The following is a 25,134-nucleotide window of genomic DNA, read 5'->3' on the forward strand; positions in this document are numbered from 1 at the left end:
AGGAGAAATGAGGACAAAAAGAACCACCATGAATCTAACTTATCTGTTTTCCAGCATTTATGTATTTAATCTTATATCGAGATTTCAGGAACACCTGGATGGCTCAGTGGTTGAGCATCTGCCTTGGCCTCAGGGTGTGATCCCGGGGTCTGGGGATCGAGTCCCATATTGGGCTCCCTGCGAGGAACCTGCTTCTCCCTCTGCCTATGTCTCTGTCTCTCTCTCTCATGAATAAATAAATTAAATTTAAAAAACACAATTATATCGAGATTTCAGTCATGACAATGGTAAGCAACAAAAGCAGCCCTTTTGACGCAGCAAACAGATGGTAAAAAATGATATGAACAGTTTCTGACTCCTCGTGGAGGTGATGAGGGGCACGGTACAATACAGGCAAGGGAGACTCAGTCATTTCCAGTGGCACTGAGGCCAGGTGCAATTGAGACCTCCTAGGAGCTGTGGCTTCTCCCTGGCATTTACAGGTGGTAAGTAATGTCCTCTATGGTAAGTAATGTCCTCTTCAATCGGCCAGCAGGGGGCAGCCTGGAAATAGGTACAGAAAACAAAACATATCTTGAAGATTCCAGGAAGCCTATTTTCCCACGCAGGTCGGATCCATCTGGCATCAATTTTTGTGGGATTACGCACATCATCTTGGAGGATACACAGCCACTCTTCTGAAAGTCATGCACTCACTGAGGGCAAACATTTCTGAGAATCTGCTGTGCTTAATTGCTACTATCATTGTAATTGAGTTGCTTGAACAAAATCAAGAATCAGAAGTTTCCTCAACTTTTTGACAACAGCCAACAAATAACCATGGAGAAATAGAAACTATACGATAGCAGTAACAGTCTTTCAACAGAGTATATACTAAAACCAGCCTTTGCAGAGTCACTGGCTGGCACACAGCGACTGGAGCAAGTAACTCTTTGTCTCAGGGTTGTGACATTAAGCCTCTCGTTGGGTACAGAAATTACTTAAAAAATAAGATCTTAAAAAACAACAAGCCAGCCTTTGTTTATAGGTCCCAGCTATGCTAGAAGTATTTCTTTCTTTTGCTTCCTATTGTCCAGATCATGTGGTAAGGGTGTTTTGGAATGTCTGTAAGGGAACTTTCTTTATATCCTTCTGAGTTTTTATTGTGGAGACTGAGATAAGGAATAATGATCAGGAAAGACTCTGGCACGTAGCCGGGCTCAAATAACTGTTACTTGGTTATTATTAACTATTACGTTTTTTTTTTGTTGTTGTTGTTGTTTTTAAACTTTTATTTATTTATGATAGTCACACACAGAGAGAGAGAGAGGCAGAGACACAGGCAGAGGGAGAAGCAGGCTCCATGCACCGGGATCCCGACGTGGGACTCGATCCCGGATCCCCAGGATCGCGCCCTGGGCCAAAGGCAGGCGCCAAACCGCTGCGCCACCCAGGGATCCCCTATTACGTTTTTATGCAGGACACTTAATCAAGTCTAAAGGCCACAATAGAAACTTGGGGAGTGCTGGTCCAACTCATGAGCTTCCAGGCTTTGGCGCTCACCCCTCATCAGGGAGCAATGGTCGGACCAAAGATAGAGCCACATACACACTGGACCAATTATATGTCTTCTCCACCAGAAAACCAGCTATTCTTTTGTGCCATTTGACCGAACTGAGGTTATGTAAACTTCTGAACTGACAGGCTCCTGTGTCTGGTCCCATACAGCTTGAGAAGCAGAGAAAGTCGGATCTCCTGAGAGAAAGGGAAATGAGCATGCCAGATGAGACTCCACATGAGCCTAGAAATCCAAAGCAGAAGCATCGTTTCTTAAGGCTTTCCAATTCCTAGTACCAATCCTCAAGGCTTCCATCTTTTCCTGGGTTCTATAATCTAACAATATTTTTTTTTCTCTCCACATATGGTGACTTCTGCTTTTTCTCTTAGCAACCAATGGAATCAAAGTAATCTCTACACCCAATGTGGGGCTTGAATTATAACCTCGAGATTAAGAGTTACGTGCTTTACCAGTTGAGCTAGCCAGATGCCCGTCTTTCAGCTTGTGTTTTATAAGTGAAGTCCAGTGGGACACTATACAGCCAATAAGCAGAATGGAAATATGATTCTCCTTATCATCCTCTTCACATAGAGAATCTGCGATGCCTCATGAGTGCAGAATTACAGTAGCCTCACCAAACATGGGAGATCAGTGAGTTTTGAAGCAAGTACAAGCTAGGCATGTTGCATCTAGGACTGAGTCAGCATGGGTGCAGCCAGCCTCAAGAAGACACGTTATCCCATCCCAACCAGAACTTTCTTCACCAACAGAAAGAAGGAACCAGTGTCCTAGGAAGCACAAATGACCAATATCAAACTCTATTATGTTCATTTTTCCTCAAGTCACTTTCCTGCATTGGCCCACCACCAAAAGTGACGAAAGAGAAGGAAAGCACAGGACAGAATCACTCAGCCCCTTTTTCTTTAAGCTCTTCCACATTCATCAGGTAGAGAGTGTTGGTGGAATGTGTGCAGATCAAGGCATGAAATAAAGAGAATTTGATTACTTTGCAGAACATCCTCACTGTTGTGGTAAACACAAAATGTATATGAAGGTAGGAGTTACAGATTATGAACTGTGGGATTCCACATCCTAGTTAAATAGTCTGATACTTGTCTCCAAAGTAGGCATAATGCAACATCAGCAAAATGGTAAAATTCATGTCAATAATTTAGTTTTAGTTTCTCTTTCTTTAGAAAGACATGAAATAGCAAATAACAACTTCCATAACATGTTGAAAGAAATGGAAGTAAAAAAAAGACTCTTATTTTTTATTTATTGTTCAAGATTTCATTCCTTTATTCATGAGAGACAGAGAGAGAGGCAGAGACACAGACAGAGGGAGAGGCTCCCTGTAGGAAGCCCGATGTGGGACTCGATCCTGGAACCAGGGAACCACGACCTGAGGCAAAGGCAAGACATTCAACCACTGAGCTACCCAGGGGCCCAAGAAAAGACTTTCAATGGCACCTTTCTCCCTCCTTTTGGAGCAAGGGTTCTTGCATTTCCCTTTTGCATTGGACCCTGAAAACTGTATCAGCTCTGTTCCTGGGACCTTGTGTCACACATAAAGATAGAACTTCTGGTCAAGTTACAGGCTCTGCATCCATCTCTGCTGGTCTGGTTTGGTTCCTGGCCTGGAGTTTACAGAGAGGTCATCTGGCATTGTGGCACATCAATTTTATTCCTAATGCTAGAGTCCACAATCCTGGCTTTCTGTGTTGATTTTCAAATTCCACGACTCCAGGTTCTGCATCCCAATCTTAGGCTGGTCCTGATTCTCCCACCCCTTCTAAGACTGCTCATCAGGCTGAGCAGAATCCTCGAGATCACCACGCTAAGCTTATTTTAGCTCAGACTCTGCATCCGGGCACCTCTCTCCCCCAAATCTTCATTATGGCTCTGGCGCCACACTGGCCAAATTGAGAACTTCTCCAAGAACAATGGTTTTCAAGCCTGGCTACACTGGATTTACCTGTGAATTGTTTGCTTGTTTCTCCTTTCCAAATAATATTGATGTCTGGCTTCCATCCTAGACTAATCAAAAGCAGCGGGATTAAGAACCAAGACACTAGGGTATTACAGCCTCTTACAGCTGTCTTTGGAAAAATGAACACAGCCTTTATTTCTCTGCATGTGTCTATAAATGGCCCCTCTACCCCCAAACATACACGAGAAGCGGAGGAATTAACACGCTGATTTTCTATGTCAATGCCCCTCCTTCCATCTCCCACTCAACTGTGCTAGTGGGCAGGATGGGCTTTCTCCTTCTGTGCAGGCAGGGACTTACCCTAAGTTATAGCCCAAATTCTCTCCTCATAAAGAGTCTACTGAAATTAGTAGTCCTCAGGGCATCACAGCACCTGATATGGAGGCCTCAGGCCTAGAGACTGCATGAAAGTTTTAGGCACAAATGATGTCACTTAATTTGAATATGCAGAGGGAGAAGGGAGGAGACCCCAAGTCTAAGTCATGAGAATCCCAATTTCATGGTTTGGTGGAGGATGAGTCTCTATAGATCCTGGGAAGGTACAGCTGGACAGCTTCATTTCTCACTTCATTTATCAATGTCTTTATGAAAATGCCTGCTATAAACACCTGTGAGTGTACATCTACTTTGACTCTGGCACTAGAGAGGCACCAGGGCATAGTAGTCAAGAAGTGAATCCTGTCTCTGGTAATGGTCAAGGATCTCAAAAAAGTTAGTCTCCTGTGCCTCAGTTAGCCATCCTTAAAACGTGAGTGCCACTGTAGGTATTCACAGGGTTCTTAGGAATAGCAAACACATTGGTATTTGTAAGGTGATTAGAAGAGGCAAATTGCAAACACAACTCAAGAGTATGTTAAATAAAGAAAAACAAAGTGGACATCATGTTTTTCCTCCAACAACGTAAAATATAAAGCAAATAAAAATACATTCAGAGGATTTTTGTGTTGCTCAAGGTATCACTATGATTTGCCATTCTAGCAGAGTTTAAAAAAAAAAAAGAAGTATGAGCCAAATATCAGGAAAATGTGTAAATAATGGAAACAACCTTTGATTCAATAATCACATGTCAACACCTAATGAAAATACAGCCTAGGTGGATGTTAACTCAAGTACTATACAAGTAAAAGTGGGATCACTGAATTGATGTGCTTTGACTACATTGTTATGAGAAGTATTTCTCTTCTAAAAATGAAGCAAAAATGGGACACCTGAGTGGCTCAGCAGTTGAGCTTCTGCCTTTGGCTCAGCTGGTTCGAGTCCCACATTGGGCTCCCTGCATGGAGCCTGCTTTTCCTTCTGCTTCTGTCTCTGCCTCTCTCTCTGTGTCTCTCATGAATAAATAACTAAAATCTTTGAAATTAATTAACTAAAATAAAATACAAATTAAGCAAAAATGTTATTTTATTTTCCTTTATAACACAAGGAAAATGAGCTTTAGTATTCGTCTCTGTTCACAGAATGGTGAAATTAAATTTAATTACATTTTTAAAAAAGATTTCATTTATTTATTTGACTGAGAGAGCACAAGTAGAGAGAGCAGCAGAGGGGGAGGGAGAGGGAGAATCAGACTCCCAGTTGGGCAGGGAGCCCGATGTGGAGCTTGATCCAGTGACCCCAGGATCATGACCTGAGCCCAAGGCAGACACTCAACCGACTGAGCCACCAAGACACCCCTCATTTTTTTTCTTTTAAAGATTCATTATTTTACTGAGAGAAAGAGTATGTGCACATGAGCAGGGCGAGGAGCAGAGGGAGATTAGCAGAGACTCCCCACTGAGCCTGGAGCCCAATAAACAACCAAGAATCGGAGGTACAAACATAAGAAAACATTTAAGTGTAAATAAGTTTAGGGGTGCCAAGGTGGCTCAGCTGGTTAAGCCTCCAACTCTTGATTTTGGCTCAGGTCATAATCTCAGGGCCATGGAATTGAGCCTTGTGTGGGGCTTCGTGCTCAGCGAGAAGCATGCTCAGCGAGGAGTCTGCTTGAGATTTTCCCTCTCCTTTCCCTCTCCTCACCAGCCCCATCTCTAAAATAAGTAAACAGATCTTAAAAAAAAAAAAAAAAAAAAAAAAAGAAATCTTGCCATTTGCGATGACATGGATGAAGGTACAAAATATGCTAAGTGAAATAAGTCAGTGAGAGAAAGACAAATACCATATGATTTCACTCATGTGGTATTTAAGAAACAAAACAGATGTACAAAGAAAAAAGGAGACAAACCAAAAAACAGACTCTTAACTATAGAGGACAAACTGATGATAACTAGAGGGGAGGTTGGGGGGGGGCGGTGAGTGAAATGGGTAAGGGGAATGAAGAGCACACTTATCATGATGAGTACTGAGTCATGTACAGAATTGTTGAATCGCTATATTGTACACCTGTAACTAATGTAACATCGTATGTTAACAATACTGGAATTAAGAATTAAAACAATAAAAAAATGTAAATTAAATAAGTAAAATTTAGAGTATATGTACATGAAAATGAAGGATAATTACATTTCAGAATTACAAAGCCTTCTGAACACCCTTAAATTTACGATCCCTGTGAGACATGTTCTACATCTACAGCTTTTTTTTGGTTTGTTTTTAAAGATTTCACTTATTTATTCACGAGAGACACACACAGAGAGAGAGGCAGAGACACAAGCAGAGGGAGAAGCAGGCTCCTTGCAGGGAGCAGATTGGGCCTGGATCCCAGGACCCCAGGATCATGCCCTAGCCAAAGACTGCCGCCACTCAACCACTGAGCCACCCAGGCATTCCTAGAGTTGTTTTTTTTAAGTGAGATGTGCATCTGTGGCTACTCAAAGGACTGTATTTCATGAAAAGCTTACTTTCTTAATATGGCAATTCAAAAGTATGTTAAGAGTGAGATCATGTACCCCAAGGCGAGGAGAGAGAGAATAAGATACTGGAAACAAAGCCCAGTGCTTAAAATGACAACCTAAGTAGAGCTACCTGCCTCCTATGAGAAATTTATAAATGCAAAACTAGTATTTGGCAAGACTGAGGTACCTGGGTAGCTAAGTGATTGAGCGTCTGCCTTTGGTTCAGGTCATGATCTGGGGGTCATGGGATTGAGTCCCGCATCAGGCTCCCCACAGGGAGGCTGCTTCTCCCTCTGCCTATGTCGCTGCCTATCTGTGCCTCTCATAAATAAACAAAATCTTAAAAAAATTTTTTTGGTTAAGTCTACACCTGGATTAGGCTTCCCTAGGCAATGGTGTGGTTGGGATAGGATGACTTTGAACTTGCCATCTTCTCTATTCAGGAAATGAATTCTGTGTTTTATTTTTTTAAGATTTTTAATTTATTTATTCATGAGAGACACACAGAGAGAGGCAGAGACACAGGGAGAGGGAGAAACAGGCTCCATACAGGGATCCTGATGCGGGACTCAATCCCGAGACTCCAGGATCACGCCCCAAGCTGAAGGCAGGTGCTTAACCGTTGAGCCACCCAGGCATCCCTTCATTATTTTAAATATATCTGTCTGTAGAAACCTAGGACAGTTTATCAGAACTTGGGGATTGTTTTCCCCTCAGGGAAAACTGTATCAGTCTCTATAATTTAACAAATATCACCATGTACTACCATCATATTTTATGATCTTCTACTCTGTGTTCTGATAATTTGAGCCATAATAGGTGGTCTTGAAATTACAGCTGTCTTTTACAGGTCAGGCTGAGACCTTTTGAAATTTCACTCTGACTTCAACTTCAGACTTCTCATCCACTGTACCTGTTCATTTTGTAGTTTGTTTTTTTTTTTTTTTTTTAAGATTTTATTTGTTTATTCATGAGAGACACAGAGAGGCAGAGACACAGGCAGAGGGAGAAGCAGGCCCCATGCAAGGAGCCCAATGCAGAAATTGATCCCGGGACTCCAGAATCACGCCCTGGGCCGAAGGCAGGTGCTAAACCGCTGAGCCACCCAGGGATCCCCCATTTTGTGGTTTCCTAAACAGAATGCATGTGTGTAGTTGGGGATGTCCTTTGATCTCAAAATTCAGAAGATGTTGTAAACAGTGTTTTTGAAAGTTTGTGTTAATTGCATAGGTACTTTTGGTTTTAAAATAAAATGTTAGTGGGCACTCACTAAATGGGGACTATATACTCTTTATAAAAATGGATTATAATGAGTGATGAAAAGACATTTGGGATCACTTCCTACTCTGCAAAATGTTTTTAGTAGAATAGCATTGCCATTATTGTCACTGTTGTCAAAAAAAAATGTTTGCTAGCACCTATTTCTTTGACCGTAGGTGTAAGAGAAGATCCTTGCTACAGCTCTGAGTGTACCACAGCTTCCTACAGGGAAATTTATCAAAGGGAAACATTTCTATCCATTTACACCAATGTGGTGAGCAACATATCCAATATCCCATATGATTAAAAAAACAAACAATTCTATTGCTAATTGAATGCTAAACATTTATGCCAAATAATACTTACCATACATTTAAACCTAACTAATACTGTCAACTAACTTTTCAAGGCATCAAACATCATAGTTGGGTTCTTATTTGTTTGGGGGACTATGCATCAGGTAATTATGTATTGTGCAGTTTTATATAACCAAGGAATAATATTTTTTGTTTTATATAGAAATAATGGCTGCATTTTTACTTGTGTTTAATTCAACAAATATTTATGGAATATTATAGTAGATATGTTTATTTAGACTGCCAGACTTTTTCTTTTTTCTTTTTTTATTTTTACTTATTTATTTATTTTTTTGCCAGACTTCTTCCTAAGGAGGCTTGCCCAACCAAGTCCATCTGGACCCAGCTTCCAGCCTGGACTAGAGTTACTGCTTCCAGTCCTATTTGGCCATTGCTTGCACAGCACATGCTCCTTCAATCATGGGCCCACATCATTGTACAGGTCTCCCCTGCTTTTTGAAGGCTCGCATTACACCACTTCCCTTTTACAAAAGACCTACATTAGTACCTCTTTATTAGCCAAAAGAAAGAGGATTTTCAGTTTTACGAAAATACAGCATTTCACGTTTTGTAGCGAGCAGTTACAGAGGCAGTACCACCCCAAGCAGTAAGCATGGTGCCAGCCAAGAGTGGCACCTTCAAGCTCCTTCTCTGGAAACTGCATGCAGCATCACAAAACCAGGCCACCGGAGCTCTGAACTGTGTCTGTGAACATCTGTGCTTTAACTCAATGTATTTTGTGCATCTGTTACCAAAATGTGTCCTAAGGTAACAGATTTTTTGAGGTCTGGGAATGGACAAAAATGTTTCCATATAAATTAATGGTAATTGCTTCTTTGCTTTACACTATTTGGGTTAATGAAATATTTCATAGGGATGTTCTACTTTCAGATGGCAAGAAATCTGTATTACAATTTGCTGTTCACAATACTCTTCCAGGGATATTCATGTGATAAAAACGGAACCAGAGTCTAAGCTTCTAAGTCTGAAAGATGGACAGTGATCAGCTGGGACGCTGCTGGGGCATGAACCTCCTGCGGATGCCCTGCCTGGAGAATGAAACTAAATGAAACCCAAGTGCTTGATCCAGGCATTACTGCAGTGAGCCCTACCTCTAAACTTCTAGATAATTTCAACCAGCAATTCTCTTCCTGCTTAAGCCAGATATCTGAAACACAACAACTAAAGATTCCCAACCCTTACAAACGTTTATGAGTCTTGAGCTATCTACTAGATGCTGGCAAAAACCACGAAGTACAAGACAGTGCCTGCTCCAAATGACCTCTGAGCACAGAGAGTGGAGGGCCCATATCTCAACCAAAATAAAACATCATAAATGCTTTGGCAATGCCTCATGCACCAACAAAGGGGAAGATATGGTGAATACTAACAGGAGGTGGCTGAACGTTACCCAAAAGGATATAATGAGACAGCAAAGCCTGATTTAGGCTTCGAAGAATAAAGTAGGGCTTAAAAGAAGAGAAAAATGTGCAAGGACATTCCAGCAAGAAAAAAGTGAATTAAAGGCAAGAAGTTTATCTTAAGATTCCCCCCCCCCCCCCCCCACCGAATGCCTAGCCCAGTCTCTTTCATATATGAGACACCAGAAAAAGTTTAAAGAGTAACCAAGGGCATAAAGAGAAAAATGATTAGATAAATGATTTCTCTGGAGTTAAGGCCTTGCCTTGGCCAATGACATAATGACCTTTTATAACACAGCTCCTAATAGGAATTATGTTCTTTTTACAATAACCTACTTTATGATATGGCTTCCAGGAAAAGTAATAATCAAAAAGAGTTACTGCTGTGACTGTTAAGTGGGGAGAGGGTGGCCTTAATTAATTGCTGGACTTGCTTTTTATTTTTCTTTCTCACATACGAACAAGTTCTCTAAATGGCATTAATAAACACATTTATGGGTCACATCGATCAAGGGTTTCTTCCATTTTTCAGTAAAATTATAAATATCTAAATATGAACACTAATTGCAAATTCTGATCAGAGAAAGAACTGAGGGAAGAAACAAGGTTCTGAAAGCTATGGTGGTCAAATAGCATGCAAGACTCAGCACAGAATGAGAGCTTATATTTTATTAATTCATTGTTGAAACAATGTAGGAAAGATGGGACTCTGCACAGGGAGTGTTTTGGGATGATGGGGACCTGGGCTGATAATCTCTGCATCTGTCTGGATGTGGGAAAACTGTTTTAATTCTAAATATTCGTGTGTGTGTGTGTATATATATATATATGTATATATATGTTTTTTCCTTTCATCGCTGTTGTGAGTTATACAAGACAATGCGTATGCAGGACTGGAAGGTCAAGGAAGGACAATAATTGAAGAAACTAGTAATAAGTAGATCGCAGTAAATAAGAGTAGATGCTTAGGAAAGGAAGTCATTTTGCAAAAACAAAACAGACTGAAATCTTTATTTTGTCTCCTTGAAATGAGGTGATTAGATAATTGGATGTTTTAGCAATTAGGGTGTTTCCCTTGGTAACAGCAACAGTAATGTTTAAATACAGTACTCCACATTAAAAGAGAATATTTTGATAAACTTCATGAAGCTGAAGGCACCAAAGCTGACATTGTTTATCATTCAACAATTTCATTTTTTGACGTTATTTCCCTAAAAACCTCTTCCACGCTAAGAAAATCATTTGAAGGACAGCAAGAAAGGTGGTTTCCATCCACCTGTACAAACTGTGGACCATGAATGTGGTCAGATAAAGGGTACAGCTCTTCTGCAGTATAATATCCAAGGCAGACAACACATTTTCTTCTTTAGCGCTTTTTTTAAATATTTAGGACTCTGTAATGCATTTGGTACTCCAACTCCACTACCTGCGTATCAAAGACCTAAACTTCTCTTCTATAAAATATATGAAGTATGCAAATTTTAAAAGATCTTCTGCTCTTACACTTATGTAGACTACGAACCACAGGCACTGTAATTCCTATACAACAGTAGAAACACTCTAGCATTTCTATTGCTCAACGCAAATGTATAGTACATTGGGAATGTCTTAAATTAGAATGAAGCTTTAAAAAATAAATAAAAAGAAACTTCTAAATAAATGCTAAATTTTTAAAATGTCTCTTTCACATGAATAACTTGATATTTAATTTCTATGCCATGTAAAGAAGACTTATAGATTACATATTCCTAGATGCATCTAACCATAAATTACACTTCAGAACGTCTACTTTGAAAATGTTTAGTTTCCACATTATCAAAGTCCTTTGTTACGTATGCGTATATACATGTATAACAGAAAAATATATATTACATGTAAAACTCATGCATATTTTGAAAAAAAAATTTTGCCATTTAGAAAAGATTTAGTGTTCCTGTAAGTAATTGGTTCCTCTAGCAAATTTCTAGAGAGAGAAAATGGCAGATGCAGAAGTATCATCTTGATTGGAAGATTGAGTAACTCGATTCCAAGCAGGTTAAGAAAGCAAACAGTAGGGCGCCTGGGTGGCTTAGTCAGTGAAGCGTCTGCCTTCGGCTCAGGTCATGATCTCAGGGTCCTGGGATCTAGTCCCACAACTAGCTCCCTACTCACTGGGCAGCCTGCTTCTCCCTCTCCCTCTGCCTCTCCCCCTGCTCATGCCCTCTCTCTCTGCCCCTCCCCCTGCTCACGCCCTCTCTCATGCACACTCTTTTACTCTCAAATAAATAAAATATTAAGGAAAAAAAAAAAAGCCAACTGTAAAAGGGTGAGTGCAGTGGGGCAGTGAGTCGGGGAGCACTGTAGCTTTGACCACAGGCTCTAGAAATGCCATCATAGCTTAATCCTGCTTCTCTCTCAGCCCCGATTGCCCCTTTATTTGGGGACCGGCTCCCTCTGGGTGGAGGCGTTCATTGCTTGTCCTTCTTTCGAGAGCGATCCATGGGAAGGGATGCGGCCTCCCCGGGTTCAGATGGGAAGTTCTACTCCATGACTGCAAATGTGCCTTTCTCTGACATTGGTGGTGTTCTCAAAACAAGAGAATGCTTCAAGTAGGCATGAAAGGTATGCCAACAGGGCGGTTATTAGCTGATACCTCCGTTAAAGGGGCACTGTTCTGTGTTTGTAACACCGTGGCCACTTTCCCCTGAAATCAGGACCAGTACCCGAGATTCCAGGAGGAGGTGACAGGGGTGAGGAGTCATGAGAAAGGAAAGAGGACAAGTGTGTTGCAGGGGCAATGTTAGCATGCCCCGCAGAGGTGTTCACGTGCATAAAGGAGCCAAAATTGGGAAATAACATTAAAGTACATGCGCAGCGAACTGGAAGAGATCAGACTCAGACTCAGAAATACTGAGAGAAGGTCCTATTCTTGGGGTCAGGATGTGGCAAGTAGCCCCATATTCTGTACCTGTCTCCCTCTTTATGGAATACACGGTAAAACGTTGTGGGAGGAAGCTTGGCACAAGGAGAGGAGAATCAGGTTTAAACAGTGTGTTTTCGTGCCAGGTGCGACTGTAGGCGTCTCTGTGAGCTACTCCCCAGCTCAGTGCTCACCTCCAGAGCATCTGTGTGGCTCAGGAACAGCACATGATCAGGTCTCCGTAATGATGCATCTTCAGTCTCCTTGCCCACTCCAGTCTGCATCCCTCATGAGGAAGAACTGAATTCTTTTCAACTTTGTAAGCCCTGTACCAGGAGACTGTTATACAATGAATGCTTCATGAATGTTGGATAAATGGCTAAATAAAGCAGTTCAAGACTAAATTACTAAGGAAGACAGAGAAGCAAACACAAGCAAATGAATTATTATTAAAAAAAAGTTCTTCAAGGTCAATTAAATTACTGTATATTCACAAGAGTAATTTACTGAAATCCAACAGCCAAAACATATTTATTGATGATGTTACCGCTGGCCCCTAAATTACAAAAACAAATACGAATGAATCTCATATATATATATTTATATTTTATTTATTTATTCACAAGAGACACACAGAGAGAGGCAGAGACCGGAGCAGGAGGAGAAGCAGGCTCCCTGCGGGGAGCCCAATGCACAGGTGGATCCCAGGATCACGACCCAAGCCGAAGGCAGATGCTCAACCCCTGAGCCGTGCAGGCAGGCGCCCCTGACTCTGATATTCTTTGTTACTTTAGGGAGGTGACCGTTTCCGTTAGCTGCATGTGAGCATGATAAGGGCGAAACAGAGAGACCACGTTTTAAAAGAGCGTTTAAAACGGTAAGAACGGAGTTTCGGAGTTTTCTGAAGTCACGTGGCACGACACTTTAAGGCAGTAGCAGCTCACTCACCCGCAGTTGTGCCCACGGTGGGTGCCGTCGTCTTCCCTTCAAGCGGGGGCTCCCGCGGTCCTGGTGCGCATGCACGCTGCGCAGGGGGCAATGTTCCCATCTGCTGGATCCACCTGCCGGCAGGGCCCGAAGGCAGGACACCGCCGCCCCCGCTCCTGGCCGCGTGGACTCGGCCTGTCCTTGAAGTTTGAAGGTCAGCAGATCGCTTTACGCCAGCAGCGGCAGGAGCGGCAGCTCGAGCAGGGCCTCCCAAACCCTAGTGCGCATGTCAGCACCGTGCACCGCGCACCAGGGGCTCCGCGGCGCGGCCTCGGCCTCCTGCTTCCCGGCAGGCTTCGCGGAGGGCGCTGCCCTCTCGCCCTCCCGCCCTCCCGCAGCTGCACCACGTGCACTGCAGCCCCCCGTCACGCCAGTCCTATTGGCAGCAAGACGCCACCTTGCTTAGGCCCCGGCGGGTCCTGAGGCGCAAGGGTGTCAGGAGGCTGTTTGCGACTGTGAGGCGCCATGTGGTCCCCAGTCACCACATCCGGGGCCCTCGCTCAGGCCCTCAGGCGGGGTCGCGCTGCAGAGCCCAGGCCACGGCCTCGCGATCAGGGACGCACAGGCCATGAGGCGACCCCGCCCCGCGCCCCAGGGCAGGACGCGCACACTGCTCAGAGCGTCCTCAGGCAGGGGGACCTGGGGGACCTTCCCCGGGGGCTCTGCGACTGCTGCAGGCTGGCTTACGGGGCCTACACAGGGAAGGAGGCCCCACAGGGGACGTCGGCCGCACGGCCACCACCCAAAGCCACCACCATCTCTCACTGACTCTACACGCCCACGGCCGCCACCAAAGGAAGCCACAGGCCGAGTGCTGCAGGCCCGCCGTGTGGCACGGGCGTCTTTACCACCATCCCGTTTCACACAGAAAATCACCTGAGAAGCTCAGACAGGTAAGGCAAGCCGCGCTGGGTCAGCAGCCCGAGGCGCCTGACGATGTGGCCGCTGCCCACAGCCGCGGCCCGGCCTCTCCGATTACGCTTCCGTTAAAAAGGCTACTCAGGAACGGGGAAGGCACCGCCAGACGCGGAAAGCGCTAGGAAGTCCGCTCTCCACAAGCCGGCACGTGGACCCCGCCTTCCCCGCCAGCGGCACCGCCCGGACGGTGGGGAGAGGAAGAAAAACCACTTCCGGGAGACACGCCAGCGCTTCCGGGGCGCGCGCGGCGCAGGAGGGTCGTTCAGGGTCACCGACCTCGCCGGGGAGGGGCCAGCCCCCAGGTGGCGCTACGACGCGCAGGCGGACGGACACGCATCGCTGCGTATGGAGGACAGCAGCCCTGGACACGAAAGGGTTGCCCCTTACCCGCGCCCGGGGACGCCGGGGTCAAGCGTCCGAGGGTGCGCCGCCGCCATGTTGAGTCCAGGGGGTTTAAATGGGGTGGGCGGGGCCCAGGGATGCCTGCGTCGCATGGTGACGTCGCAGCCTGCGCGGGTAGGCCCGCCCGGACCCCTCCCGCGAGACCTTCCAGTCGGCCAGCGCGGGCCGGCCCTGGGGGGCGGGGCCTTGTTGAGTGACGGCTCCGCTGAAGGGGGTTCAGCATGGAAGTGCCTGGAGCCTGCCTTGGTAGGCGGGGCGCGGGGCGGGCGCGGGGCGGGCTCTGGTGGCTCCCCCCGGGTGGGCGGGTCGGAGCAAGCCCCCAGCGCCGGGGGCTGAGGCTGCTTCCTGCACCGAGCTCCGCCGCTCCACCCCCACCCCCACCCCCACCCCCACCCCCACCCCCACCCCGGCTGCAGAAAGGAGGCGTGCCGCGGCCGGGGCTCCTCCCTGCACACAGCGGAGGCCTTCGGCCCCTAAACTCGAGGCCCGCGCCGGGCCGTGTGCCTCCCCTGGAGGCTCCGGAGGAGGCAGGGAGGAGACCCGAGGACCTCCAGGTGTGCAGCTTTGTGGCCTCACGGTACCCACCACCTGGTGACATGCAGCCCACTGAGGCTTCGGAAACGCGCTTCTGTCCTGAAATCGCTCACAAGTCATCCGGGACTGTGCCTGACGGCCCTTGCGGCCTTCAATTGCCCTTGCCACTCACGGCCTTAATGTATCTTGAGAAACTAGGCAATGAAATCTATATTTCACTGTTGAATGATGGCTCGTTGCATTATGCAAGAATCGTGGGCATCCTTGTTTTTGTTTTTTGGAATTAAATATGTATATATTATATCCATATATGTGGATGCTTGCAGTGCAAGTGTGGGGCAAGCGAGCAGGGACTGCTCTTGAAATGCGGTGATGCACTTGCAAAGGAGACCACGTGTGTCCTTTCTGTGCAATGTGCTAGTGCCTAGCCATTTCACCTTCCACAATAGTACCCCCCCCAAAAAAAAAAGGTTAAAAAGGTCAGGAAAAAAGGCAATTGTAATTTACTGATCTGCTTCTACCCGGGGCACATCAGATTGTAGATAGCATAATCTATGAGATAAATACATATGAAATGTTGGGACTTTTCACAAGTAATAAAACTATATGGGGCCAAGGGGAGAGGGGAGAAAAGTTTTCGTGAAAAATTTGGGTACTTAATGAGACTTTTATTGACAATATTGTGTTCAGCACAGAGAATTATACGTTAAAACCGTGTTGGAACGATGAGACATGGGACAACACACCAGTGTGTAAAGAACTATACCAACTTACAGCATTTTTGTTTTTTTGTGTGTCCTCAATTTCGCAGCTAGAATGAAGCACATCAACTTGTCGTTTGCGGCCTGCGGGTTTCTGAGCATTTACCACTTGGGGGCAGCATCCGCACTTTGTAGACATGGAAAAAAGCTCCTGAAGGATGTCAAGGCCTTTGCAGGGGCTTCTGCGGGATCCTTGGTGGCTTCTGTCCTGCTAACGGCACCAGAAAAACTAGAGGTAATGAAGTAGTAACTAGGCTGCGTTCCTTGTTAAGAAATCAACACTGAGCGGCAGGCATGAACGTTGGCTCTACTAAGTTAACTGCAGACAAATAATCCTTTTCCTGGGTAACAGGAAAGGTCAAGACTTTTTTTTTTTTTTAATTTAATTATTACGGATTTCTGCTCTGGATTTGGGGAAGATTATGTTGGATGACAGTGAGGCAAGGAAATCAAATGCCTCTTTTTACTCTTGAGTGTCTATTTAGTCATAAAATTCCGGCTCTGTTTCTTTCTACCAAAGGCTATTTCTTCTTTATCTGATCATGAGAACACAGGGTCTGTTTGCAAGGCCTGGAAAATGGGGCCGATAATGCTTTGCTCCCTCCCATTTACAAACAGGTGTATAAAGGAAAATTGGGCTGATGATTTCTGCTAAGTGGAATGCTGCAGAGATTCTGTTTGTTTTTGATTCTCACAGATAAAAAATTTTGATTTCCAGGCAGTTTATCCAGAAGTAATGAGAATAAGCCTTCATTAGGTATTTCATTTAATGCAGTCTACGTCATAAAAAGGTTTTCCATTTCTAGACAGCAATCGTACATTTCCTGACTTTAAGAACTGTCTTCTGTAGGTGCAGAATGGCATATTCATTCATTACTTACATACTCTGGTGGCTCTGAACAATTGAATAATAATTAGCATACTCAGGCCCAAGAATAAATTTAAGTCCCATTTAAAACATTAAAATTAGGACGCCTGGGTGACTCAGTGGGTGAGCATCTGCCTGTAGCTCAGGGCATGATTCTGGGGTCCTGGGATCGAGTCCTGCATCGGGCTTCCTGCAGGGAGCCCTCTTCTCCCTCTGCCTGTCTCTGCCTCCCTCTCTGTGTCTCACATGAGTAAATTAAAAAAAAAATCTTCTAAAAATAATAAATAAAATGTCAAAACTATAAAATCGTAAACATCGAGAATCTTGTTCTCACCATCGAGGATGAGCTCTGTATGAAAGAGAAACAGGATTTGAGGCCAGTTGTATGGGAATCCACTTATGTTTTCCTCCTATTTTTGTACGGTTGCTTTATTGGAAATGCAAGAAGGGAAGAAGTGCTGTGAACGGATTGCATGGAGTGAGCACCTGAAGGCAGTGAACACACGTGTGAGCACTACCCCCCCCCCCCCCCCCCCACACACACACACACTAGCAGAATCCTATGGTTTGGACTGCAAGCCAGCTCCTTTCCAGAACTCTCAAGAGGCTGGGGACTCCTAAGGGGTTGTTTCCTCCTCCTCCGTGTCACCTTTTCCTTTCAGGGAGGCAGATCCTCAGCTTTGTAATTGAATAGGCTTGGTTTTATTTTTATTTTATTTTATTTTATTTTTTTTTAATTTTTTTAAATTTATTTATGATAGTCACAGAGAGAGAAAGAGGGAGAGGCAGAGACATAGGCAAAGGGAGAAGCAGGCTCCATGCACCGAGAGCCCGATGTGGGATTTGATCCCGGGTCTCCAGGATCGCGCCCTGGGCCAAAGGCAGGCGCCAAACCGCTGCGCCACCCAGGGATCCCTAGGCTTGGTTTTAAATCCTCAGATTGGGCAGCCCTGGTGGCTCAGCGGTTTAGCGCCGCCTGCAGCCCAGGATGTGATCCTGGAGACTCTGGATCGAGTCCCTCGTCAGGCTCCCTGCATGAAGCCTGCTTCTGTCTCTGCCTGTCTCTGCCTCTCTCTCTTTCTCCTCACTGTACATTCTCATGAATAAATAAATACAATCTTTAAAAAAATAAATAAATCCTCAGATTGAGGAATGCATAAAGTGTCATGTAAAATTGACTTTATTTGGAAATTCTGCCCTAATACAGCCACTTCACTGAAATTCTGTGATGTTCACACACTGACACTTGATCTGAATTTGAGACGTGAGATCATTATTTCAAGCTAGATTATGTGTTCTTGTGTATTTTTTCGATGAACCCTATTGCACCGTCTAGTGGTGTTGGTATGATGGCATTGGTTATAGGTGGGTAAAGGGGCAGGACTTCCTGGGTGCTCACATTGGAAGGTGCAGAATGATTTTCTGTATTGACCTAGAGCATCCTCATTTTTCGTTTGTCAAAACAAATTCTTAGCCATTTGATGTAAGTTTATTTTATTTCCTTTTGTTTTAGAGTTTGGAATACACTACTTGTAGGATTGCTTTGAGGTTTTGAGCAAACTGTTTTCTACTTATTCACATCCATGTTAGCTCAGCTCTTGCTGATGGTTCCTCGAGCTTTGTGGTGTTGTGACAAATACGTGAGTAATTAATCTAGTTCTGAGCTTTTATGCATGTATAATTAAGAGGAGCACCTGATGCCTGGTGTATTTTAGGTAGTAGGCAAATTTAGACGCCCATACGTAAGAGCTCAGTGCTGCAGCCTTTTTTCAGCCCGTTAGTTGCAAGGCACAGTGTTAGATATAGTGGGGAATGCAGAGATGAGTAAGTCCTTGCTTAATAAGTTTCCAGTCTGATCATGGGAGTGTGTGTATGGTGTGTGTGTGTGTGTGCGCGCGTGTGTGTGTCTGTAACTAAAATTAATACAAGAAAGTAGGCCAAGTGGGCAGTCTGGCTTAGTAGAAAGAGCACATAGTTTGGGGGCTGCCCCTTACAGCAGCTTCCTGACAGCAGGCTGCATCCGTTCTCTGCCTACAAACCACCCACCTCACAGACACAGATCAGATTGTCTTATTCCCCCTACCTTCCCCTCCCAGCCCCAGGGCTCTGTTTTGACTTAGGATCGGATCCAGATTTCTCAGCATGTCTCCTGAGCTCCACCACCCCCCTCCCCGCAAGTCCCCTCCTCACCCCCCATGACTTAGTCCTCTCCTGGCTCGATGATGGCTTTGAGGTCAGTACCCCTCACTGGCTTGTGCTCACAGTTGTCCCTGCCAGTCTTTCTCACCTACCTCCATGTCCTGTCCAGCTCCTACTCACATTTTCTGTCTCACCCAAAAGTCACGTTGGAGGGAACCCGTGGCTGACACGCACTGTATCAGTTTTTTGTGGCTGCTACCATAAATGACCATAAACTTAGTGGCTTAAAACAACACGTTTTTATTCTCTTAGATTTCTAGAGGTCATAATTCTGGAAAAATCAAATTGTCCGCAGGGCCAAGCTCCCTCTGGAGGCTCTGGAGAATGTGTTTCCTTGCCTTTCACAGTTTGCGCAGGCAGCCTGCATTCCTGAGCTTAGAGCCCCTTCCTCCATCTTTGAGACATAAGCACAGCATCTTTTTTTTTTTTTTTTTAAGACTTTATTTATTCATGAGAGACATAGAGACATAGGTAGAAGGAGAAGCAGGCTCCATGCAGGGAGCCTGATGTGGGACTCAAACCAGGGACCCTGGGATCACAGCCTGAGCCAAAGGCAGACACTCAACCGCTGAGCCACCCGGGCGTCCCAAGCACAGCATCTTCAAATCTCTCTCTCTAATGCTGACATTTCCACCTTCCTCTTTCACTTATACAGATCCTTGTGATTACACTGGACTCCCCTAGATAATCCAGGATAACTGCCCCATCTCAAAATCTTTAACTTATTCACATCTGTAAAATCTCTTTCGTTGTATAGGAAGCATTCACGGAGTCCAGAGGCTAGAATGTGGGATCTTTGGGGGTGAAAGGCTTGGTTCTTCCTGCTAACCACACTGTTGTGGCACTCTCCTAGTTCTTGGGGATTTACACACTGAGCAGTCCTAAGTCCCATGAGGGCACGGGCTCTTTGTCTTTCATTCTACCTGAATCCCAGTGCCTAGGACCCTGTAGAGGTTGCTTAATGCATGATTTAATAAAGAAAAGATCGGCCTGGGTTCAGATCCTGACTCTGGAGTTATTTTGATGAGATAACTGGGAAAGATGTCCAATCTTTCCAAATCTCAGTTTTTTTACTTGTCAAGTGGGGTATTGTACCCACCTTACATGGTTATGTGACCACGAGCTAACAGAAACTGCATCTGTAGATCCCAGCATGTTAGATGCTCCCCTCTCTTTACCACTCAGGACTCTTACAAAATACCAATGCCTAGGGACACCTGGGTGGTGCAATGCTTGAGTGTCTGCCTTCGGCTCAGGGCGTGATCCCAGGATCTGGGATCGAGTCCTGCATTGGGCTCCCTGCATGGAGGCGGCTTCTCCCCCTGCCTATGTCTCTGCCACTCTATGTGTCTTTTATGAATAAATAAATAAATCTTAAAAAACAAAACAAAACAATGCCCAACAGTGATCTCCAAAGACAAACAGCACTCATCACGATGCCTCCCTGGTCATTGGTGTTGCCGTGAGTAATCAGTACTATTGCAATCGCACTGCCTCAGAGGCCACAGACTTGGGATGGGAGAGGAGGTCAGCCATGTTGGAGAAATGTGTAGAACAATGTGCTAATAAATGAGAATCAAAATTGAGCTTTCGAGGATTTCCCAGATGTGGGCAAAGCCATTTGAGGTGGCTTAGAAAGAAAAGAAAGGGGAAAAAAGTTTGGATCTGGGAGAACACATAGCTTGCCTGGGAGCTAAGACCCGTGGGTGAAGGGGGCCAGGTGCTAAGGTAATATACCTGTAAAGGAAAGGAGCACCTTAAATCTAAGGGTTGGGTTTATAAGATCTAGGGTCCAGTTGCCTTGTGTGGTGGCCACAGAATGCTGGAAAAAGAGGGAATTTTTTCTTTCTTTATAAATCATAGGTTCACGTACTCATTTTTTTTTTCAGGAGTGTAATGAATTTACCTACAAGTTTGCTGAAGAAATCCGAAGGCAGTCTTTTGGGGCAGTTACACCTGGATATGATTTCATGGCCCGATTGAGGTATATACGTGTATATAGAACATTTCCACCAACGCATGTGAAGACAGAGTGTTGAGGATGCTCTGTATAAACCGCGGCATGCTCAGCTCAGCGTTCTCCCTATTAAAATATTTACAAGGCATTCAATAATTGAAGGTGAATAACGCAGGTTACTTTTTCCTCCTTAGAAGCGGAATGGAGTTGATTCTTCCTCCCAACGCCCATGAGCTGGCCCACAACCGACTGCATGTATCTATCACCAACACCAAAACCAGAGAAAATTACCTGGTCTCCAGTTTTTCCTCCAGGGAGGACCTCATTAAGGTAACCCAGGTAACACGCATGTCATGTTTGAGGAATTCATCCAGGGCTGACTTAATTCCTTCTCACAGGCGAACGTCATCACGTTCTTTAGAGCCAGGGTTTCACATCAAGCCTGATAGATGATGAGTACTCACTAAATGATGTGATCGATGAATGGGTGAACCATGTCCCTCAGTGGCCACCGCAGAGGCTCCAGAGACCCCCGTGCTGCTTCTGTGCTTTTCTCATGATCGTCAACAAACCCATATTCAGGTCACCGACGCGGCTGGATAGCATCACAGTACTAAGTTCCCTGAGTGACATAGCTGGTATCTCCTGGTTCACATAAGACTTTGTACATGTGCAGCCTTTTTCAGTTCTCTGCAGGTAGGACAGGTGTGATTACTGCCCTGTTATTCTGGTTTTTTTTTTTTTTTTTTTTTTTAAGCAGAGGAGAAATAGATGGAGAGATTTTACGTGACATGCTCAAGGTCATACCGGCTGCCCGTGGGAATGCATTCTGGACCCCAGGTCTCTTGACTTTCCAATGTAATGTTCCAGTTCATTCTCCCATTTTGTTTTCATGCTTTCCTATCCAGACACATTTGAAAGTTGCTCAGTTGCGAATTTATGATCTCTGGGAAATACTTTGGCTAGAGTTGCAAATAACAGTGTGCTTGCTAAGGTAATACATCAAATACTTGTAAATTGGAAAGAGTGCTCTTTTCCTACAAAAGCCGGGCAATTTTTTCTCTGTTTTCCCTTTGGTGGGAATTATGGCCAGCTTCAGATAATATGGAGAAAGTGTGTTTGGATACAGCAGGGGGAGATGGATTGAGAGGAACTGGTAAAAGTTCTGCTTGAATTACATGATAAATGCATTGATTTTTACTATCGAGTCTTACTGTTCAAGTTTTACTGTGTGAATGATATAATTTGAAATACCTAATGAAATGTTGAACTGACAAGTAAAATTACTTTGTGACTTAATAGATTAGAATATTTTTACTTGGTGTGCTGACTATGCCAGTCTTGCACTTACACATTAATAGTCTGTCTTAGAAAAAGAAATATTAGAAATATTTTCCTATAATCTTATGGAGACTTGCAAAATATAAAGGGAGGAACTGGTCAGTCCATGCCTGAATTGTCACAACCTGCTGATGTCAACACAGATACAAGGAGCTGCCAGTGTGCCGGAAGACCTCTTCTGGTTGGAACGGCAGCAGGACTGTGTTCCCTTTTGTCAGAAGACAGGAGCCATGCATTGCAGTTATGACCTGCTCATTGCATCCGTCCTTGGCTACTCTTATCTACAGTAGCAGAGCCCCTGGTATTTCCTGTCTCCTCTCCTAACTTCCCGATCACTGTTCCCGATCCCATATTTTACTGCTTTACTTAGTTTTTATTGTCACTCTTTCTTCAGTAGAATGTAAGCTCCAAACGGGCAGGGGTTGCTCTGTTTTGTCCACTGTGATAGTTGCATTGCCTGGCAAAGGGCCAGCTCCAACATATGTGGTCAGTCGGTGAATATGAATGAACACATAAATGACCTGAGGTGGCATCTGTTACAATGGCTTCATTGAAAACAAAAGAAGGGCTGCCTGGGTGACTTGCTGGGTTGAGCGTCCGAATTTGGCATGGGTCTTGATCTCAAGGCTGTGAGTTAAGGCCCTACATTAGGCTCCATGCTGGGCGTGGAGCCTAATTAAAAAAACAAAAACAAGGGGATCCCCGGGTGGCTCAGCGGTTTAGTGCCTGCCTTTGGCCCAGGGCATGGCCCTGGGGTCTCGGGATCGAGTCCCACGTCAGACTCCCTGTATGGAGCCTGCTTCTCCCTCTGCTTGTGTCTCTGCCTCTCTGTGTATGTGTGTGTATGTCTCATGAATAAAAAAATAAAATTGAAACAAAAACAAAAACCAAAAGAAGAAAGCATCTGGATCCTATGTTTAGTGACCTTTACAAAATAAGTTAGCTGGTCAGTGGCCCAGCTGGACTACGGTCCAGATGTCCAACATTGTGCTTGATTACATCACACGCTGGATAAAATTATCCCCCTCTCAATTCCCTTTATATGGCAATGTGGTTGGCTGAATAATCGCCTCCAAAGACGTCCACACCCTAATCTCTAGCACCTGTGGATATGTTACCTCCCATGGCAAAAAGGATTTTGTAGATATAATTGAGGTAAAGATCTTAAAATGGGGGAGATGATCCTGGATTGTCTGGGTGGATCCAAACAAAGTACCTAAGTTCTTAAAAATGGAGGTCTTCCTTGGGGGCCATTGTTCTTTCTGAGCTGTAGAGCCCTCATGCAAGTAGAGCATAGAGGCAGGAGGGCGCTGTGGGCTGCTTCACTGACAGCCAGCGAAGCAAAGAGGACTTCAGTCCTGCAACCAATGGAAATGAATTCTCCCAGTGTCTGAGTGAGCAGGAAACATTTTCCCCTACACCCTCCCAGAAGGAATGCGGCCCTACCAACACCTGGGTTTTAGCTGCACAACAGATTCTAATCTCAAGACCACATGGTAAAAGATTGGTGTTATTTTAAGCCTCTATGTTTGTAGTAATTTGTTACAGCAGCAATAGCAAACTACTGCAGTAAGTAAACATGATTTTTTTTTCAATTTCTTTTGTTTTAGATAATAACTATTCAGAGAATTGGTGTAATTACTTGAGTTCATTGAACAGAAGAGAAATAGTTGACACAAAATGTGTAATATCTTGTAAGGAGAATAATTGAATAATTAACATTTATCCTAGGTTATACAAGAAGCATTTTAAATATTTAGCAGAATGCTCTAACCTTTTTCCGGCCTAAAAATAGGAAGGATGGATAGTTCCTTGATGGCAGATAGTGGCTATGAAATGTCTGAAGTCCATGCCTGGAATACTCAAGAAGCATTTAGTTCAACAGTAAGACCAGGTAGAGACTAGAAAAGGGAAGAAGAAAAGGCATGGAGGGGAAAGAAAGCAAACCCACTGCTGGTGCATCATCAGCTTCTGTGCTCTGAGTAACCAAAAGACCAGTGGTGGAGTGTCGTGTGGAGCGCCACGCGGCAGGATGGCTGTTCACTGCCCAGTGCAGAGGGGAGGGCGAGGAAGCTGCCTGCTGGTGCTTCCATTTCCCTCAAGAGGAGATGGGAGGCCTCCCAAAGCCAAGAGGGGAAGCAGCCCCAACCCCACGGTGCACACTCCAGTCTCCTGGGAGCTCTGCACACCTGGCTCTGAACACAGCGTTGGGCTTACTTCCCAGTATTTGTAAATTCTGGAGATGACACAGAGAAACTAAAGCTGCAACCAGAGGTAGAGTACATCAGGTATCAGTTGGTAGCTAGTGAAGGAATCTAGGAGTACTAAATACTAGGGATTTCAACTACAATGTTGCATTTTATACCCATTTTATCATTATTTATTCTCTTACTGACTGGTGTTCTTAATGTTTTGTTTTTTTTTTAATGCTGAGCTTATTAACCACCAGCTGACTGCACCTTTTATTATATTTTTTAAGATTTTATTTATTCATGAGAGGCACAGAGAGAGAGGCAGAGACACAGGCAGAGGGACAAGCAGGCTCCATGCAGGCAGCCCGATGTGGGACTCGATCCTGGGACTCCAGGATAATGCCCTGGGCCGAAGGCAGATGCTCAACCACTGAGCCACCCAGGCTTCCCTGACTGCACCTTTTATTACAAACTGGATGTCTTTGTATTCTAAAGTGTGTGTGTATATGTCTATGTATGTCAAGTCCTCTGTGTGTATGTGTGTGTGTGCACGCAAACATGTGTGTGGTCTCTTGGAATATTGCATGTTTTATGTGCATCTCCCTGTGTTCATATCTAGGCCTCTCATTTCCTGACACTGTCCCTGGGGACTAGTTAGATTTGAGTCTCAGTTTGTCCAGT

At 44.7% G+C, this 25,134-nt stretch overlaps 1 protein-coding gene and 1 long non-coding RNA gene across 24 annotated transcripts in view; one reads left to right on the forward strand and one right to left on the reverse strand.

Annotated features, from left to right (window-relative positions):
• Positions 1 to 14,741, reverse strand: part of LOC144308023 (uncharacterized) — a 405,010-nt gene extending 390,269 nt beyond the window's left edge. For 3 of the 11 annotated variants that reach the window (XR_013374672.1, XR_013374667.1, XR_013374664.1), the window contains exons 1-2: positions 14,158 to 14,737; positions 13,243 to 13,421 (exon numbers count right to left, since the gene is read on the reverse strand). This is a non-coding gene — a long non-coding RNA (uncharacterized LOC144308023). Of the gene's footprint in view, positions 1 to 12,488; positions 12,634 to 13,242; positions 13,422 to 14,157 lie in introns of all 11 variants that reach the window. The other 8 variants (XR_013374670.1, XR_013374669.1, XR_013374671.1 and 5 more) reach the window with 6 other exon arrangements.
• PNPLA4 (patatin like domain 4, phospholipase and triacylglycerol lipase) overlaps positions 14,433 to 25,134 on the forward strand; it is a 180,617-nt gene continuing 169,915 nt past the window's right edge. For 3 of the 13 annotated variants that reach the window (XR_013374661.1, XR_013374662.1, XM_077888151.1), the window contains exons 1-4: positions 14,436 to 14,847; positions 15,947 to 16,131; positions 20,853 to 20,947; positions 21,115 to 21,259. Coding sequence is in view for 10 of the 13 variants with exons in the window: in XM_077888151.1 (XP_077744277.1) it covers positions 14,823 to 14,847; positions 15,947 to 16,131; positions 20,853 to 20,947; positions 21,115 to 21,259 (450 nt within the window). In the remaining 3 variants the exon portion in view is untranslated. Of the gene's footprint in view, positions 14,848 to 15,000; positions 15,156 to 15,946; positions 16,132 to 17,209; positions 17,272 to 18,277; positions 18,405 to 20,852; positions 20,948 to 21,114; positions 21,260 to 25,134 lie in introns of those variants that run through there. The other 10 variants (XR_013374663.1, XM_077888152.1, XM_077888155.1 and 7 more) reach the window with 9 other exon arrangements.

The sequence above is a fragment of the Canis aureus genome, chromosome X, assembly GCF_053574225.1.
Source record: "Canis aureus isolate CA01 chromosome X, VMU_Caureus_v.1.0, whole genome shotgun sequence".
In the NCBI taxonomy this organism is placed as follows: domain Eukaryota; kingdom Metazoa; phylum Chordata; class Mammalia; order Carnivora; family Canidae; genus Canis; species Canis aureus.